The 20,941-nt window shown below is 38.1% G+C and overlaps 1 protein-coding gene across 1 annotated transcript in view; it reads right to left on the reverse strand.

Moving 5' to 3' along the window:
• Nucleotides 1-20,941, reverse strand: part of itga11b (integrin, alpha 11b) — a 43,351-nt gene that overhangs the window by 17,952 nt on the left and 4,458 nt on the right. The window contains exons 2-13 of the mRNA XM_048159495.1: nt 19,982-20,093; nt 14,465-14,574; nt 14,291-14,382; nt 14,013-14,127; nt 13,801-13,928; nt 12,543-12,691; nt 11,630-11,774; nt 11,312-11,474; nt 10,954-11,024; nt 6,610-6,754; nt 4,078-4,226; nt 968-1,111 (exon numbers count right to left, since the gene is read on the reverse strand). Coding sequence (XP_048015452.1) covers nt 968-1,111; nt 4,078-4,226; nt 6,610-6,754; nt 10,954-11,024; nt 11,312-11,474; nt 11,630-11,774; nt 12,543-12,691; nt 13,801-13,928; nt 14,013-14,127; nt 14,291-14,382; nt 14,465-14,574; nt 19,982-20,093 — 1,523 coding nt within the window. The remainder of the gene's footprint in view (nt 1-967; nt 1,112-4,077; nt 4,227-6,609; nt 6,755-10,953; nt 11,025-11,311; nt 11,475-11,629; nt 11,775-12,542; nt 12,692-13,800; nt 13,929-14,012; nt 14,128-14,290; nt 14,383-14,464; nt 14,575-19,981; nt 20,094-20,941) is intronic.

Genomic DNA, 20,941 nt, shown 5'->3' on the forward strand with positions numbered 1-20,941 from the left:
CTGTACAACATTCATTAATTATATAATCTTTTTCAAAGCACAAAACACAAAAATTTAACATATAATAATATGTATAATATATAATAACATGTTCCATATGAACGAGCATTTATACAGTTCACGAATCGTATACACAAAACATGCATTTTCACTTGAAAATAACAACATATTACAGTAATTCACATTTTTCAGTAATCGTTCTGACGGATTGAGTTCATTCATTAAAGGATTCGTTAATTCACTGACTGAAACTCACTGTTCAAACTAGTAATTCCTGATTTCCTGAGACATTTGAACAATTCATTAAAGAAACGACTAATAAGAGACATTTTTGTGTGTGAAACACACCACTGTACACTGAAATAACCGTCTCGAGAGAGTCATTTGCTGGCGAATCGGACTACGGCCTAGGGAATCGGTTCACATGTTATTTTCTAATGAATCAGATTACAGTCGCGTCGCATGTTTGTTTTTACGTGCTGCTCGGAAGGACAACTCTTTTTACCTCATGATATTAAATTCAGCCTGCAAGCTCACCACTCAGGTAACAAAAACAATTACTTTGCAGTGGAGCTGTTTGCCTTAAAAAAGCGGTGTTGATTCAGCACTGACTCAAACCCACTGTTCAAACTTGTAGTTCGTGACTCGTGAGTCTGTTGAATGATTAATTAAAAGAATCGGCTCATAAGAGTGTCTCGCAGCCCGCGCTATATGCTCATTTTTACGTGCAGTTCGGGAGAGCAACTCAAAACACGATCTTTTTACCTCATATTCGACGCAGCCTGCAAACTCACCACTCAGGTAACAAAAAATATATAATTTATTTTGCTGTGGTGCTGTAGATTTACCGTGAGGTAGACCTACACAAACAAGTGGCGTCTACTGTAAACGGTGCGTAGGCCTATAGTCTTTCTGAGGACCAGTATTCTTTGAGATAACATTATGGTGTTGTGTAGGATGTTGTCACCTGTGAGTTTATGGAGTAGATGTAAATTCGGCCTTTCTCCCACCCTCTGTAGAAGTACATCGGAGCTCCAACAAGTAAAAGATCCGTCAATCCATCATCATCCAGATCAATTGGTGCCAACTCACTTCCATAATACGACCCGATCTACAATTCACCAAAAACACACTCTGTCAGCATTTGATATCCACATACATTAGGCCATGTAAATAATTGTTCTGTGCGGTTGCTAGGGTGGTCTATGCCAGCGGTTTTCAACGTTTTTGCTTGGCATAACTGGAATAATGTTTATTCATTACAAAAATGGCCAAATAATAAGAAATATCTTAATTTTTAGTTGTTTTAACTTATTTTAACGCTAATTTTGTCAACTTGAGGCCACCTTTTGGTCCCCGGCCCCCTTGTTGAGAACTGGTCTATGTGATATGTCCCTCCTTCAATGTAAATTTCTGGGATTTATTTTTACCCTTTTTATCATTCACCTGGTGGGAATCGTAAGTTTGATCACTTAGCCACAAGATTAATGATCTGAGGAACCACAAAATGATGTGGTGTGATGGGAGAAGCGATGTTTTAGAAACTTCAAATCATTTGAAAATTGAATCAATTGCGTGTCAAAATGATTCACAGTTTAGATTTCAAAGTATTGCTGTAATTTTTGTAGAAAAGGTACTTCGTCGACTTGCTCCTAAGTGATTTGAATGCGCCTGACATTGTAATGATGTTTATTTTATTTATTTATTTATTTTTAAAGTATTTCCTTTTACTGAAAGTTAAAATTTCACACTAACCAGAGAAAAGTGTATTTCAATAGCCACACAATGTGATATTGTACTTTTGCTTCAGTGATGGAACACACATTGTATGGCAGATTCTTCAGTTACCACGCTGTGCTGATCTCGCATTTCAACCTTGAAAGTTCCTGTCGGCTTTACAAATGCCAGAAAACAGGAGACGTACTTTATCACATTCCCGTCTAAGTGCTTCCCTAAGGGCTCACACTCACACACACGGTCTGGTGCATAACAGGTTGATAGCTAAATGTTGTGGTCGGCGACCGGCAGCGTTTGAAACGGTAAGCGTTTATTGTGTGCATTCACTGCAGGCCATGCGTACACAAACACACACACACACACGTGCAGATGAGATTCACATGGGCCGCAGAGACGCCTGCCCATCTGGAGCGGGTGACTGAGTCTAGACCTTCACACGCTGTCTCCTGTCCACACACATGGTCTGCATTAATCTACTGATGTGCCTCTCCAATCAAACACGCCACCGTTTCAGAGAGAAGAAGGTATGATGGAAAAATGCAGACAGATGGATTAAGGAAGGAGTTAGGAGAAACGTTCACCATTTAGGCCAAGCACACACTACTTTTACATGCACTATTTAATGCAAATTAGTCCTATTATAGATTATTGACAAAACAGCACTATTTCCCTGGTGCAATTAACATTACACTATTACCATCTGTGGAAAGCAGGTCGTAAAAGGAATTTTGTTTAAAAGAGGCGATTATGTATGTTTTGTTCTGATAGGTGGCAGTAGTTTATCAAATGATGGAGAAGAACATTATAAATGGGCTATTTTTGCTCTGACTCTTGCACTCTTGTACAATTCCAATATTGAATAAACAATTCAGTTTACAGCACAGCATGTAAATAAGCAAAACACATGATCCACATTCTTTATTCATGATTTTGCAGAAGTAGTTAAAAATCTTGCTGTATTTTTTGTAGAAAAGGTGCATCGCTATATTGCTCCAGCCAAAGTGATTTGAACATTGTAATTAAGACTTCCCAACAATCCGTAAATACGAACCTTCCAAGAGCACTTTAATGAAACTTATAATACTATGTTGTTGCTCATTGTTGCCGTTTCATTTGTCAGGACAGTATGCACACTTGATGGCTGCTCAGCCAGATTTAAAACCAGTCTAAACAGGCAGGTGGCTACCCAGGTGGAAAAAAAAAAGGTACACTTCTATATCTACTTAAAAATATATATTTTGTAGTACACTATGGGTTCAAATGTACTATAAGTGGTATCTAAATACATTTTTGAGATAGTATATTAAAAGCACATTTTAATTCAAATTTCATGGTGTCTCAAAATAGCACAGTTGAGTACACTTAGATGTTCTTAAGATGATCTTAAGTAAGTACTAAAGAAGAATTTTAAGTATATTAAGTACAAAATTAGTGCACGAAAATAGAGCACTTTAAGTACATTATAGAAATTTACTTTTTTTTTACCTGGGTATGATCTGGTATCTGCATGAAGTACCAAAATGTATTGTGATACTACCGTGCATTACTCAAAAATAAGGATATTTTTGGCAGTAATTTAGATTTTTACTTCTCCCACCAACATTTTCACTGGGCCCAACCATAAGGTTTTCAGTTTGTAGTAAGCCTTATTGTCGATCCCTGCCATGGTTGGTGGTACCATGGTATTCTTGGAAGTACTTTAGTGTTGTCAAAAGTACCAACTTCGGTACCAAGTCGGTACTGAAATTTTAAAAATGTGACGACATCAGCATTTTCCCCTAGCATTTTGAGCGCTGTTGAGCAGATTCTTAAACACTTCTGAATGGCCATTGTATTCATGCGCTCAACAGATATGTCTGTGATTGGCTACAATGATCAACACTTCAGAAACATGTTGTAAATGGACATATTTGACACTCTTCACAAGGGCTTACACAGATACACATGGGAGCGTTTGAAAGCAGGCATCTATCAGCGGATATATTAGGGATCTGCTGATAGATGCCTTCTTTCAAATGCTCCTGTTTCCAAGCACCAAAGATGTGTATTTGCGACATGTTTTTGAAGCGTTGATCATTGTAGCCAATCACAGACATATCTGTTGAGCGCGTGAATACAAGGGGCAATCAGAGGTGTTTAAGAATCTGCTCAACAGCGCTCAAAATTCTAGGGGGAAATGCTGGTATCATCACATTTTTTAAATTGCAGTACCGACTTGGTACCGAAGTCTGTACTTTTGACAACACTACTTTGAAGTACCATGTAAACACCTTCCACAGTACTTCTTTAAAACATGAAAGTGTGGTGATCTTCAGTCTTGTAGTATGTACTTTGCTTTACCTGCTGTCCGTAGAGAGAATGCAGTATGGTGAGGTTGCCACTGTTAGTCAGGGTGAAGATGATGACCTTCCCTGTGTGGTTGAATCGAGGGGCTCCAGCAACGTACAGCTGACCATACAGATCCGAGACCACTGAGGACACCATGTACCCTAGAAACAATTGTCAAATTTTTAAATAAATACAAGCTATCTGTCAATTGACTTTTTTTGTGGAAAAATGCACAATGCAAATGAACATTAATAATATTTTAGAGACAAAAGACAGCATGTATAGTGCATCTGGAAAGTATTCACAGCGTTTCACTTTTTCTGTTACAGCCTTATTCCAAAATTGATTAAATTCATTATTTTCCTCAAAATTCTACAAACAATAGCCCATAATGACAATGTTTAAGAAGTTTTTTTTTTTTTTTTTTTTTTGCAAATTTATTACAAATAAAAAATGAAAAAAATCACATGTACATAAGTATTCACAGCCTTTGCCATGGCACTCAAAATTGAGCTCAGGTGCATCCTGTTTCCACTGATCATCCTTGAGATGTTTCTACAACTTCCACTGGTGGTAAATTCAGTTGATTGGACATGATTTGGAAAGGCACACACCTATCTATATAAGGTCCCACAGATAACAGTGCATGTCAGAGTACAAACCAAGCCATGAAGTCCAAGGAATTGTCTGTAGACCTCCGAGACAGGATTGTATCGAGGCACAGATTTGGGGAAGGGTACAGAAAAATGTCTGCAGCATTAAAGGTCCCAATGAGGACAGTGGCCTCAATTATCCACAAATGGAAAAAGTTTGGAACCACCAGGACTCTTCCTAGAGCGGGTCGCCCGGCCAAACTGAGCTATTGGGGGAGAAGGGCCTTAGTCAGGGAGGTGACCAAGAACCGGATGGTCACTCTGACAGAGCTCCAGGGTTTTTCTGTGGAGAGAGGAGAACCTTCCAGAAAAACAACCATCTCTGCAGCACTCCACTAATCAGGCCTGTACTCCTCAGTGAAAGGCACATGACAGCCAGCCTGGAGTTTGCCAAAAGGCACCTGAAGGACTCTCAGACCATGAGAAGCAAAATTCTCTGGTCTGATGAAACAAAGATTGAACTATTTGGCCTGAATAGCAAGCGTCATGTCTGGAGGAAACCAGGCACTGCTCATCACCTGGCCAATACTATCCCTACAGGGTCACCGTGATTTTGCCAAGTAAGACATGTTCCTGGATCAACATATTTTGTTGATCCTGGAACAACATTCCTATCCGAAAATTTAGTCCTAACCTTTTCCCAACCCCTAAACCTAACCTAAACCATAACTTATCCCTAAAATCAGAGGGAAATGATAGTTGAATAACACTGCTGTGGAAGCACCTAACCCTGGTTGCAAGCCTAAACTTGACATAAATGGTAAACTTGTCCCTCAAATCTGATTGGTTGATTGGAATGTTGTTCCAGGATCAACAAAGATGTTGATCCAGGAACATATTGTACTTAGTGAAATCATGTTCACCATCCCTACAGTGAAGCATGGTGGTGGCAGCTTCATGCTGTGGGGATGTCTTTCAGCGGCAGGAACTGGGACACTAGTCAGGATCAAGGGAAAGATGAATGCAGGAATATACAGAGACATTCTTGATGAAAACCTGTTCCAGAGCGCCCTGGACCTCAGACTGGCGCGAAGGTTCATCTCCCAACAGGACAACAACCCTAAGTACACAGCCAAGATAACAAAGGAGTGGCTACAGGGATAACTCTGTGAATGTCCTTGAGTGGCCCAGCCAGAGCCCAAGCTTGAACATCTCTGGAGAGATTTGCTGTGCACTGACACTCCCCATCCAACCTGATGGAGCTTGAGAGGTCCTTCAAAGAAGAAAGGGAGAAACTGCCCAAAAATAGATGTGCAAAACTTGTAACATCATATTCAAAAAGACTTGAGGCTGTAATTGGTGCCAAAGGTGCTTCAACAAAGTATTGAGCGAAGGCTGTGAATACTTGTGTACATGTGATATTTTCTTTTTTTTTTACATTTACAAAGATTTCAAACAAACTTATTTCATGTTATCATTATGAGCTATTGTTTGTAGAATTTTGAGGAAAATAATGAATTGAATCCATGAATGTAACATACTTTCCGGATGCACAGTATTTCCATGCTGGTTTGGTGCTGATGTCGTCTGCTGGTTAAGTTAGTTAAGTAGTTAACCTTATGTATTGAAATAGTCCATACTACACAAGTAAGACCTGATAACTTTGAAGAACAGACTGAACAGTCTTATATTCCTCTTCGTAGCACTCTTACACTCCCATCTATTTAAACTTTGTAGGTCATCTTGATTTGATGGGTTTTAATATGTGTTTGCACAAATAATACTGGTAGAGAACAGAGTGAACATTCTTGACCAATTCTTTTATGTTCCACAGAAGAAAGAAAGTCATAAGGGTTTTTGAATGACTCAATGGTGAGTACATATTGATTTTTGTCCATCATGGAATCAGATCCTCGTTATGTACTAACTAAAAACGGTTAATTTTTCTTACCCAGATATGCTCCATGGTTCTTCAGTTCCTCTGGAAACTCTTTCATGTAAGAGGACTTTGGTGGGATGACTTTACCGTGACGGGTCTCCTTCAGAACAGCTCCGTTCCAGTCGTATGCGCCAACGGCACCAACCAGAATCCCGTCCTTTAAGAGAATGGTTTGCATTTTTGTTTGTTCACATACAAAAATGAGTTTTACCATACACCATGGTAGTTGTTTGAAAGGGAAATATACAATCACAAGTGGTAGAGGAAAAAACACACACCCACAGTCTTGCATCAGGACTGGGTTCATGTACCTGCTGGGAGGATTCAATGAGTATTATGGGATCATGACAAACGGCCTGGCAGGGACTCCAGCGGCATAGGGAATGCAAACGGATAGTTTGCCAAACCTCTCCCGCACCGATTCTGAGAGCCCCTGCCAAAAACTCTGCATTAACATCTGGGACTGTAGCATTCAAACCCATAATGAACCCATTTCTGACCGATACCACCACTGCATTCAAATATGCTTGGTCATAGTTCTATTCCAGTTCTGTTTTAAAGTAAGACTGAATATCCAGTACTAACTAACTAAATGAGTGATGCTAACCCGTTCACAACTCAATGCCACAATACTAGAAAGTTGTAGGTTGTTTCCAGGGCATTGCAATGTAGTTGCTAAAGTGTTTGCAGTATTATTTTAGTATTATTTATATTCTATAACCGTATTTGTTCATATTTTGAATGAGCTTTTATTATAGTCTTTAAGTAGTTTAAAAAAAAAAAGGGTTCCACAGTGGCTTAGCAAACATCACTAATAATACAACACAAACCTTCTCCAAGAGGAAGACTTGGACAGTGGTCATATCAGTGATCTGGACAACCCTTTGTGATTAACTGGACATAAAAGTCTCTGGCTTGATGATATCCTGAATGCATGCGAGCGAGTGCAGCAGTCATCTGTGAGTCTGACTAGAGTTCTAAAACTCGCAGCGTTCACTGCCAAAGTTTTCCTCATGCAATGTCGACGTGGACACTTTGACAGCGTTCCATGGCACATTTGCACAATAAACTCTCTCCAATACACTCTGTGGGTTGTTCCATTCGCTTTTATTAGTGGTGCTTGCAAAGGCAAACCCCTGAACAAAACCCTAATCCTGAGTATTAAACTTCAGCTCATAACTTGTCCTGCACACTTTGTGCAAAAGAAATTAATGATGCCTCAAATTGTGTGGGTTGATGAAAAATACACTAGCAACCACCCAGCAATGCCCTAGCAACCAGGTATAATGTTGTGATCGCATCAAATCAGAAATAACGTAATTATGAGTTTCTGTCTAAACAAAATGGCAGTGGTTTCAATAGTTAAAGGTAGTTAGATAACATTTTACCATTTAATATGTTGTGTTATTGTGTCTGTGCGATTATAGAGCTCTTTCTTTGTCCTTCAATACTTTGCAGGAGCATAAAGAGGATAATGTTCTGTAATGACAACTCAGAATAGATCTGATTGCTTATTGCTGCTGCGGTTATTGCTGCTGCTGCGGTTATTGCTGCTGTGGTTATTTCTGCTGCTGAAGTTATTTCTGCTGCTGTTATTGCTGCTGCTGTGGTTATTGCTGCTGCTGTTGTTATTGCTGCTGCTGTAGTTATTGCTGCTGTTGTTGCTGCTGTGGTTATTTCTTCTGCTGTGGTTATTTCTGCTGCTGTGGTTATTTCTGCTGCTGTTATTGCTGCTGCTGTGGTTGCTGCTGCTGTGGTTATTGCTGCTGCTGTTGTTATTGATGCTACTGCTGGTTATTGCTGTGGCTGTTGTTATTGCTGCTGTTGTTGTTGTTATTGATGCTGCTGTTATTGCTGCTGCTGTGGTTATTGCTGCTGCTGTAGTTATTGATGCTACTGCTGGTTATTGCTGTGGCTGTTGTTATTGATGCTACTGCTGGTTATTGCTGCTGTTGTTGTTTTTGCTGCTGTTGTTATTGCTGTGGCTGTTGGTTATTGCTGCTATTGGTGATTATTGCTGCTGGTGCTGCTGCTGTTATTGCTGCGGCTGTTGGTTATTGCTGCTGTTGGTGGTTATTGCTGCTGCTGCTGCTGTTATTGCTGCTGCTGCTGTTGTTATTGCTGTGGCTGTTGGTTATTGCTGCTGTTGGTGGTTATTGCTGCTGCTGCTGCTGCTGCTGTTGTTGTTGTTGTTGTTGTTGTTGTTGTTGTTGTTGCTGCTGTTGCTGCTGTTGCTGCTGCTGTTGCTGCTGCTGCTGCTGCTGCTGCTGCTGCTGCTGCTGCTGCTGCAGCAGAGCAAGTATGGGACTTGCTACTGCCAATACATGACATGCTGCTGCTGTACAACATAACATACATGAATTACATGAATAGCAGATCTGTACAGGTGGAGCTGGGGAAGGTGGAGGGTTTCTGAAAGCACGCTGCAACTGCTACAGCAAATGCTGACCAGTGACCAAGAATTTAAACGTTGTGCTGCTGTTGTTGTTGCTGTTGTTGTTGCTGTTGCTGTTGTTGTTGTTGTTGTTGTTGTTGTTGTTGTTGTTGTTGTTGTTGCTGTTGTTGTTGTTGTTGTTGCTGTTGCTGCTGCTGTTGTTGTTATTGCTGCTGCTGCTCCAGAGCAAGTACAGGACTTGCTACTCCCAATACATAACATGCTGCTGTGAGCAAGTAAGACATGCTGCTGCTGTACAATATAGCACATGAATTACCCATAGCAGATCTATACAGGTGGAGCTGGGGAGCTGCAACTGCCACAGCAAATGCTGACGAGTGACCAAGAATTTATAGAATGAGCAGCGAGCTCATTGGCTACCAATACAGCAGGAACCAATCAGCTGTGCCCTGTAGATAATTATATGATAGCAAGCAGATTGCGTTAAGGACCTATCAGCCTATGCCAGCTAGAGTTTCATGACAGAACTTTGTATTAGTGATCAGGTATTTTATTGTCATTATCCATCTAATCATTTTGAGCATCACCACAGAAACTAATCATAAGCTTGGAGTAGATTAAAGGTAAAACAACCAAAAACATTGTTGCTTAACCTTCCTTCAAATTTAAATATATTTAAATGTATCCTAATTAATTAAAATGTATTTCTGTAATGGAATCTGGTTGAAATGGTACATATGTGAGACGTAGGCTATATAAGAAGGATCTTGGAAGGCAGAAGATCCAAAATCTTCTATCGATCCAAAATCTAAAACGGCAACATCCCTTGCGGAGAGTCCCACAATGCATTGTAGGCTTAGAGATGCAGACAATGTGAGATAAAAGTTAATTATAAATTCATTCAATATTTGTATCATGTTGTTTGCTAATGACAAAGTTTTGGAATCAATTTCAATTGCTATTCAAACAAGTTGCCTATTGAGTAAATCAGATTCTATTTGATTTTCAAATCTATTTCACCAACATAGGCAGAAGACAGCAGTATAACTAGATTTTGCAGCAGAGTTTTGAGGCCTGGCACCTCTTAGGCTCTTTACAAAACAATGGCCCAAGCTAATAAACTGACTTCCAAACGTTTTATTTCCATCTGATTAAGTTGTATTTACTGCAGGCTTGATGGACACTGAACTTTTTCTTATAAAACAAAATAAAGTCATTCCTTTAAAAACATTTACAGCCACAAGCAAATAAGGCAAAAGCCTTCCTTTACAAATAGAGTCACATGCACAATCGTGCATATAAAACACAAGGGCACGTGTGTGAGTGTTTATGTGAGGGTTCCTCGCTCAAGCTGCCTAATTCAACAAAACCATATGTGTTCTCTGGACCTCGTTCCCTTAGAGAAGGCAAGAATGAAAAAAACTTTCCGAGACGTTATCTCCCGTCTCGAATTGCCACTGTCAAAAGCAGCTTCTGGGATCCAACAGTGAAAGTTATGAAAAAAATGTTATTTTTCTCCGGGTAAGTTGTCCTTCATCTAACACGAAAAGAGCCCCCGACCTTCAAACCCCTCTCCTCCATGAAAAATTGTCCTTGTCTCAGAAGACGGTCTGTTTTCATGCCGCTCACAGCATGTGGAACAACTTCAAACATAAACAAGCCTTATTTAAATTGAAAGAGTGGTGTTTCATGCTTCTGTCGGGCCCTAAAAGGACGTACCTAAGGTTTGTTTTCCCATGGGCACAGAGCGGTAAACGAATCATTCTTTCAATGACTCTTTATTTTGACTGATGCCATAGTTTCTGCTCCAGGCTAATGCAAGAGCTTCAAACACAGAGTGCAAAGAGCAAAATAACAGCATTTTATGCACCTCACTGAGTACTTAATATAATTCTCCGTGCATTAGCGCTGTTGTCAATATTTATATTTCTTCTGGATGGAATGGATGCAGAAACACTCACCTCCACAATATGTGAGGAGAATCCAGCTTGAGACATCTGCAAACCAAAGGCTGTACCGTTCTGGTTGGTACCTGCAGAAAAGTCCATTTTTGAGTGTATTGCTGTGCAAAATTCACTGTGATGATGCTAATGTGTTGTGTATGGTTGGCAGGCCGTTGCTATAGTTTGTATGTTGCTGTGCAGTTGATAGGGTTTTCTGAGTGGTTTTAAATGTGGTTTCCACAGTGTTATGAGTGGATTTTAGCATGTTGCTATGCAGTCTGTTTGTTTTTTGTGGCATTCGGGTCTCTAGATATGGCTTAAGCATAGGATTATGCTTATGTTGAACATGTATTCACCGATTTCACAAAGTTCATACCCTCCAAGCTGAAGATCTTCTCTCCTAGAGCATCAACGATATCCTTCAGGGCCGACTCATCAGTGACGCTGAAGAAGTGCTCCTCAGGATCAGTGGCTATGAACTTGATTTCCCTCAGAAAAGCTTCGGGATTGATCCCTCGCCGATTATAGTAGCCAAGAACCTGGAACGGCATTGGAATATCTGAGCTATGTTCACCTGTTCGACCTGTGCACCTGTTTGAAAACAACTCAAGAGTTTGAGTTACATGACTGACGGACCAAAGTAAACCTGAAGAACGCATCTGGAGGATTTTACTGAAAAGAAGCAGTAACTCACCGCGATACCATACAAGGTGATATTATCCTTCTCGCTTTCTTCCACGGCTTTCTTTAGGTCTGGGCTGTCATGCGATTCTCCATCAGTGATGACAATCATGACTTTCTTAGCGTCTGGACGACCTCCATGTTTGAACCCTTGAGTTCTGTTATAAATACATATGCAATGAGTGAGTCACACACAAAAAATAAAACTTTGGCTGACTTTGATTCAAATACCACAGTATTAGCGCCCCCCCCCCTTACCCACACATGCACAAAAACAACAACATAAAAGAACATTAACTAATCTCCCCATTTTCGCATCTTACTAAAAATGCATAAAATAACACTTTATTTCAACATTTACTGTCCCTTTCCAGCCCCATGAAAAGCAGATTTGAAATAGAAATCGTGTTTTCTATATTTAATTGAGCTACTTGATGGAAACATGTTCTTTTAACATGAAAACATTGAGTTAAGCCAAAGAGTAACATGAAGCACAAAGAGTTCAGACATCAAGAGTTCAGACATCACGTTCACATGTTGACCACATGATGTTGCCACGACAGAACGAGAGCATATTGTGTTTATGGCAAAAACAGAATAAAAACAACAAAATCGCTATGAAAACAGATGACGAAAAGCAAAAACAAAGGTATTATTACATAATACCATCATGCTCATTGGAATCAGGACTTGCCGACTTCTTGGAAGTAATGTCAAATGACGGTAAGAAGGGATTTAAATTATAAACAAATTTGCCAGTTTAATATTATTTAAATTAGCTGATCCAAAATAATGCTCCGATTTATTGTGATTTTATGCAGTTGCAAATCACCTTGACTCATTTGTTTTGCCTTATTTCCATTGTAAATAACGATGCACATACGTTTATGAATGGCAGACAGACAAACACAAATATGCCAGTTTACCGAGCCGCATTAATCCCGAGAGCCGTGCGCGTCTCCTCTCCGCCTCTCTGGTTGATATTCTTAGCTGCCGCTACAACCTCCTCAACTGTACGGAAATCATCCAGCCGAAACTCGTTCACTACTCGTTCACCGTACTGCACCACACCTACCTGGACAACAGGACACAACACCAGGTGAGATGGCATAATTTACAGTATACTTGCTTTTACATATCAAATTCTGTTGTTCAACTGGAATACACTGCAAGATTTTGGCCCAGATTCTGTGCTAGTCTGTAAATTTGATTTGACAGATTTCACGGAAAATTGCATAGTGTATCATGAGCACAGACTGATTTCTTTTAGCTTTAAAATATGATTCCATTCATTTGTCGGAGATCAGACATGTTTGAATTTTTGAGCCAATTTTAGAACACATAGGCTGTATCAGAAATCGAATACTTCCCCACTATACAGTATGTGGACAACAGTATGCCAAAAGAGTAGTATGTCCGAGTACTGTGGCTTTGTCCCAAATCACAATCTCTCTTGAGTAGGTACTTCTTTTGAATAAGTAATTACTTCACGACCAAAAAAAAGTATGTTCTATATAGCATTAGCATACTACATTCGTCATGTTGTCATTATCATGTGACGTAACCAGCATCAGTTGCATCGTTTCACTGCCATTCACAAATCCTGGCGCCTCATGGGATAGTAAAGTGTCATTTGAATGCACACTTCAGAATCTCGCCGGAAGTAGTAGGTAATCCGGGTATTTTTGCCTGCTCTCTTATGAGTACTGTGAATTCGGACATACTTCTTTTGTCACAAACTGTTTTTCACCTACTATATAGTAGGGAAGTATGCGATTTCAGATGCAGCCATATTGTTTACATTTGTCATGTGTCTCCTAGCAAAAAGCTCCACATTTTTGCATCTGTTTGTTGTGTTCAGAATGACATGAAAGGTAGTGCCTAGTGTTTTAAAATTTGTTCAGATTTGAAAAGTCTTGTAATGTTGTCCAGCCTTTAAAAACTAATGCATGAAACAGAAACTTAGCTTTAAAATTTTAAAAATATATCTAGATATTTCCATAATGCATCATAATTGCCATTTAAAAAAATTATGTATATTTTCTTGAATTATCAGATTTGTTTGCACAAGTTTGGCTGAAGTTCCTGAGCCTCACGAGTACAGTGGTAAGTGCTGTTTTTGTACAAACCAAAGCATAGACAAAACGGTCCAAACTGATTTTCCAGGTCATAATTCAGACGCACCTGGATCTGTCCTGGACCGATGTAAAACTTCTGTAGCACATTTATCAGGAAATCTTGAACCTCATACCAGGGGTAGATGGAGTTAGATCCATCTAACACAATCACTATGTCCATGTAGGTCTCGCATCCTGTGGAGAAACTGATGCTGTCAGAATGCATGTGATGAAAGCAGATTCCATAAGAAGCTTCATCAATGAAGAGTTTGACATTACTTTGAAAGGCCGGAGCGATGCTGTGGGTGAAGTTGAAGCTGCTATTGACTCTTGAACAGATGCCCGTGCTGTAGTAAGAACTTCCACACTCGTACGACCACAGCGGCCCACATGCCTAAAACACAGCCAGCATGAAACTGTGTTCACAAACGATGTGTGCATTCAGCATTTTGATGAAAAATTAAGACATTTCTTTAGAATAATGTGCACTGATTAATAGTTCTTAGATCTTTGAGAAAGTAAAATAGTTAATGCATTAAAGTGAACATAATTATTACCACAAAGCTGTTATCCTTGGGGTTAGAGGTGAGACTCATTCCCAACCTCATTTTCTCTTTGCGTTCAGACACATTGTTTAGAGATATCTTTCCTTGAAAGTCCAAAGGAAAAATATTACAAAATGTTGGCACAATACTCCTTAATATTAAGGTGTCAAATGGGTGATATGATACCTAGATGCAATCGTGTGCAGTTTGTGGCAGGTTTGCGATCTAGTGGACATCTGTAGACGTCACCTGTCTGATGTTCGCCGCTCCTCTCAAAGGGAGCTCCTACTAGGAGCCTGAAATACAAGAATATACTTTCTTAAATACTTATACAACATGCTTTATTTGATCATGTTTAATTGTTTGATGTATTCTGTAATTATGTATATCTGTAAAAACTTGGCACCCAAGTCTTTTGACTTAGGCCAGTAAGCAACCACCTTGAAAACCACTCCAAATATACCTGGAAACACCAAAAATACAATTGCAACTTTAGCAATGCTCTAGCATAGTGGAGGTAAGTTTTGCACAGGAAAGCAGCACTCAAGATTATCTCCAGGAAAAGTAACGGTAGCAGATCAGTCCAAACAGCCATTTTATGAGAAACGCAAATAGGATCACAAGTTCAACATTCCAGCAGTGTTCCAGAGTTCCAGTCAGTCATTCACTCCCCGATAGGAAGAAAACGCTACGAGCCCAGCAGTAGGGAATCGCTAAGCAGATTTTTCCAGCTTCTGAGGTACGTTTGAGACCGAGCCAATACCAGAAACCAACAGCAAAACTCAGTAATTCTGTTCACGTTGAGATCAAGACGTTTAGAACTACTATGACAAACCGCATCCCAGAGTTTGGCCTGTGAAATCCATCCATGTCAATGTTTACATTCCTCTACTGCCACTGTGACCTGCAGTGCGGCCGTATGTTTTGGATCACAAAAACACTGCTGTCAATCAATCTGCAGTCTTGTCATATTGTCAATATGAAAACCCCCAAAAATAAACCAGTCTGAGTTGGCTATAACTGGCCACCTTTCACTAATCAGGATGGTCTAGTTTGATTTTATAGAGGTTTTTGGCAGTTAAGACCAGCTGAAAACCAACTTCAATTGGTTCAGAAACCAACTAAATCTATTAATACCAGCAAACTAAGAGTGGTTTAAACTAGTCTTTTCAGAAGGGAAATTATTTTGCTGTATTACCATGTTGAATAAATATGGTAATCTTTCAGTATTATGCTATGAAGTACCATAGTAGGGGTTGTTTTTGCTTTAAGGCACATGATAGATTTGCAATTGTATGCAGCACTGTCCGTTCCCACAATGCACCGCTCTCTGAACATCAGTCATTATTGGAATGTACTGTTACTCTTTGGCACCTGTAGTGAAGGTTTAGTCTATCCTGAGGCAAAGTTATTTGAAGAACGTCTGGTTAAACCCAGTCTTTTTTCCAGTCCATCCAATGCTAATACAACATGCCAGGGTTTTCACAATAAATTGGAGCTCAACATCTGAAAAGATGATGGTTCATCTTACCCTAAACAAGTATTCAAGCATGCACTTAAATAAATAGATTTGCCATTGTATATTTTGTCATTGCATGTCAAACTAATTGCTCTGTGAATCCATACCATTTGAATGAGCTATATGTATTCTATTTGGAAATGGAATGTGTATCTAGGTTGGCAGTTTGTTTGGATTTTCCACTTGATAATGCCATGATAGAGTCTGGTATTACATCCTATAATGATGTTTTTTGTTAGCAGCAAACTATATGATTGTAATATGGTGGCGAATCAGTGCAAAGGCTTCTATTCACTCTGATTAGATTTCATAGCACTAAATTAACATTCAGTTTACATTTGCGTGAAATAAACCGTCATTTCAAGATATATAAAGCATACATACAGTATATAAAACCTAGTGGTTAAACAATGGGACTGGTAACTGGAAAGCTCTAGGTTCAACCCCAATCAAGGTTGATTGATAAACTACAACTTTACAACAATTCACTAAACGGTTGTGATTGAAACTTGGTATCTACTGTACAGTGTTTACTTAAAGTATAGGTAATTGTCTTTTTTCCAGCACAAACATGCAAATGAGGCTTATTATAGAATGCACCATTAACAAAAGTTTGCCCTGTTTGCATTTAGGTTTATGCATTTTACCCAATGCAACTTGCATTGCATTTCAAGTTCACGCATTTACTGAAAGATATTTGTAATGAAAAACAAGAGAAAAATACTGAGGAAGAACATCATTTTTTACAGTGTAGTGGTAATGCTTCGTTTTAACTCTATGCTTATTTAATATTATTGCCAAAAATCTTATGTTAAAGGATTAATTCACTTTCAAATTAAAATTTCCTGATAATTTACTCACCCCCATGTCATCCAAGATGTTCATGTCTTTCTTTCTCCAGTCAAAAAGAAATTAAGGTTTTTGATGAAAACATTCCAGGATTATTCTCCATATAGTGGACTTCACTGGCCTCCAGACGGTTGAAGGTCAAAATTGCAGTTTTAGTGCATTCTACGCGATCCCAGATGAGAAATAAGGGTCTTATCTAGAGAAATCATCGCTCATTTTCTAAAAAAAATTGTAAAAAATTATATACGTTTTAACCATAAATGCTCATCTTGAGCTAGCTCTCTTCTTCTTCTCTATTTGAATTCCAGCAGTGTAGACACTGCTAAGTGTATTACTGCCATCCTCAGGTCAAAGTTTGAACTAATTGTTATATACTTGCACTAGCATATTGTTTATGACAGTTAGTTCAAACTTTGACCTCCATTGAAGTCCACTATAAGAAGAACAATCCTGGAATGTTTTCATCAAAAACCTTAATTTCTTTTCGACTGAAGAAAGAAAGACATGAACATATTGGATGACATGGGGGTGAGTAAATTATCAGGAAATTTTAATTTGAAAGTGAACTAGTCCTTTAACATTAGCAACATTAAATTTACATTGTGAAATTCCTGTTAACTGTTAGAATAATCTTTTATTTTTCATGAAATATCATGAAGACAGATGTGCACTGATAAATCATTCACAATAAAACCAGGAGCATTTGTTAAAAGTTAATATTTTGTTGAATTATATAAAAAACAGGATGCACTCAAACTTGACTAGAACTGCATTGAATAGTTCTGCAAAAAAAAAAAAATTTGATGCATGAAATATTTTATATCCATTAGTGCATAAAGCAAAACAGTCCCTTGTCTTCATTTAAGGGACATTCTACAAAAATTAAAAAACAACATTCCTCTCGGTTCTTGCACAGTAAATCACATTCCAGAAGGAAAAGCGCGCCACACGGTTTGTCTTGATGCACAGGAGGGGGTTTGGGAATTACAAGCCACAAAACACATACTTTCCAGAGCTCACGAGTGGCGCGCGAACGCTCGTAGACAGGTCGAGACAAGTGCAAATACTTTCCACTTATTTACCTGTGCACATCAAAGGCCCCCGGATTTCTCAATGCTGGGGGACCACGAGTTATTCATCAATGATGACAAACCTCAGGATTAAAAAACAGGAAGTTGACGTCCGGATTTGGAGGTTTTAGTGCAGTGGGAGTTTGGTTTATGGTGTGTATTTTTTTTGTGTCTGGGCTTTTACGAGTCTAAAACAATACCCTGTGTTTTAAAGGCTGTAAACTGTGACCGTGTAATGGTTTAGGACTAATTGATTAGCTTTAACACAGTCGGCTGGGTTACAGTAAATGCCATTATTTGCTCATGACGCAAGTAGCATTCTGGAATGATCAGCAGGGTGCAATTTTGCATGCAACCTGGTTTTAAAATTTATGCTATATAAAATATATTTATGATCATGGTCTACCTAAACCTGCTGTATTTTTTGTATATTAAGCAATTTCTCACATAGTTCACAATGTTCAGAATCCCTATTAGTCAGTCATTCTTAGTTTGACTTCCTGGCTGCGTCTGAAATCACATACTCTCTTGAGTAGGTACTTAGTTTGAATAGGTAATTGTATAGTTTGAGTAGTAATTACATCACAACAGCTAAAAAAGCATGTTCTAAATAGTATGAATGCAATCCGGACGTACTACATTCACCATTATCATATATATATATATATATATAAATTTTTACTTATTTATTTCGGACACAGTCTCTTTCAAAACATTTATTTGTCAACTTCTGACTCAACCAATGATGTGAGTTTGGGGTGAGACTATTGATTCTCTGACCAATGACAAATGAGGTGTAAAAATAATGAAAAAAAGTATTTTGTTTTTGTTTGTTTGTTTTAAATACTATAAAAACACCAATTTATTTGACTACACTGTAAAAAATGTCCACTTTTTTCAACTTTAAATCTTACGTTCAGTTGCTGCCTTAAATTTTTAAGTATAATCAAATTGGTCATTAATCGAAGTCATTTCAAATTAAAGTAAACTATATTAAATTGACTTAAAAAAAATCAAGTTGACTTAAAAAGTTAAAAATGGCTAATGACGAGTTCATCGGATTTCATCAAAAATATCTTAATTTGTGTTCTGAAGTTGAACGAAGGTCTTACGGGTGTGGAACGACATGAGGGTGAGTAATTAATGACATTATTTTCATTTTTGGGTGAACTAACCCTTTAAAGTAATGTAAAAATCTAAGCAGTGTTGGGTTAGTTACTCTAAAAAGTAATTTTACAGTAATTTTTTGTTTTTTTTTGTTTTTACATAATTACATCTTCAGCAGTGTAAACAGATTTCTGTACTAATTACTCTGTAATAAGTATTGCATTATTGCATCTGTAAATGTACTTGACTCTCTAAGAATTTTAATACTTAGTCTTGGAAAATTACAGTATTAAGACGATCTGCAATGACTCACTTGCTACTAGATGCATAAAACTTGTGTCATTGTTTTTCATTGTGAACGGTTTTGTTTATCGCTTCTTTAATTTCCCATGAATCTGATCCTTGCAGAAATCTGCAGCTGAATTACGTGGCGTCAGGAGAACCACAGTTTGATTTACTTCAGTGAGAGCGATTCGTCTTCCTGCTGGGAGAGTTTCAAGGTCGATTCTGAGACTGCGTGTTTGCCAGCAGACAGCAGAACGTTGATGTGTGATCGCATTTCGCAACACTATTTCAACGGAAAAAAATTATGGATGGAAGTATTCCTAAAGAGAAAATGATTGCTGAAGTTCTGCATTTCTCAATAATATCTTGATTGTTTCTTATAGACAGCAATAGAGTGCAACAGTCGGGTTCTGGAAGTAAAAACTCCATTCATTTCCTCCATAGGAAAATTGATTTTTAACAAAGACATACTGTGAGCTATGAGGTTGTTAATCGATGGTATTTGCTTCTGCTGAAGACGTCATCTGCATTATTTCAACTAAATAATCACGTTTAATTCACTCCCATGAAGCACTGAGAATGACGTAATCAAGTCGGTCTCCCTATGCTCTCTAAGTGGTTAAGTATTTGAATATATTTGCCTATTTTGCAACAAACTTACAGCATATTGTTTTTATACATTTTTAAATGAGTAGTTTGTAATTTGATTATGCTCTTCGCAATGCTTTGTGGGAATGTTTTCTCAGGCCTGTGAAACTCAAACTGGGAATAAAATTTCAAGGATTCCATACTGAACTGGTTTTCTCTTTGCTCTATATGGATTGGCTGACAAAAGAAATCTTTTCAAATCAGTTCCTGAAGATGCAGTCTTACCATTTCCGCCCATCTGCCTCATGTTGCTGAACCGTATATCCAAACTGAGCTTCTTTCGAACCCTTGATGATTCTTGCATGTCTTGTGTCAATATTAAAGCAAGTGCACGGCCCTGAAAGAAACACAAACAGCTTTTTAATTGGATTCAATTCATGTTAAATACTTTACCATTTGTAGACAATTCCCAAGATTATTAGAAGTGACTTGAGGAATCGTTCATGACTTGAGCGCAAATGATTCGGGATGCTTAACATGCTGAAGTTAAAAACTTATCGTTAGACTTTATGCTTAAAAAAAGAGCAAATATCCACCAACTGGGTAAGAAAAATAAACTTGTTTTCACTTTGAGTTTATTTTTACGGAAGAGGATTAGGGCCAAGCAATAATAAAAAATAAAACCATCTCGAGATTAAAGTTGTTAAATTACGAGAAAAAACACGTTAAATTTCGAGAAAAACAGTCGAAATAAAATGTTGAGAATAAACTCGTTAAATTTCGAGGAAAAAAGTCGAGATAAAATGTTGAGAATAAACTTGTTAAATTACGAGAAAAAACTCGTTAAATTTCGAGAAAAAAGTCGAGATAAAATGTTGAGAATAAAGTCATTAAATTACGAGAATAAAGTCATTAAATTACGAGAATAAAGTCATTAAATTACGAGAACAAATTCGTTAAATTTCGAGAAAAGTCGAGATAAAATGTTGAGAATAAAGTCATTAAATTACGAGAAAAAAGTCGTTAAATTACGAGAATAAATTCGTTAATTAATGACTTTATTCTCAACATTTTATCTCGACTTTTTTCTCTAAATTTAACGACATTTTTCTCATAATTTAACGAGTTTTTTCTCGTATTTTAATGAGTTTATTCTCAACATTTTATCTCGACTTTTTTCTCGAAATTTAACAACTTTAATCTCGAGATGGTTTTTTTTTTTTTATTATTGCTTGGCCCTAATCC

Source organism: Megalobrama amblycephala, linkage group LG15, assembly GCF_018812025.1.
Source record: "Megalobrama amblycephala isolate DHTTF-2021 linkage group LG15, ASM1881202v1, whole genome shotgun sequence".
Lineage (NCBI taxonomy): Eukaryota > Metazoa > Chordata > Actinopteri > Cypriniformes > Xenocyprididae > Megalobrama > Megalobrama amblycephala.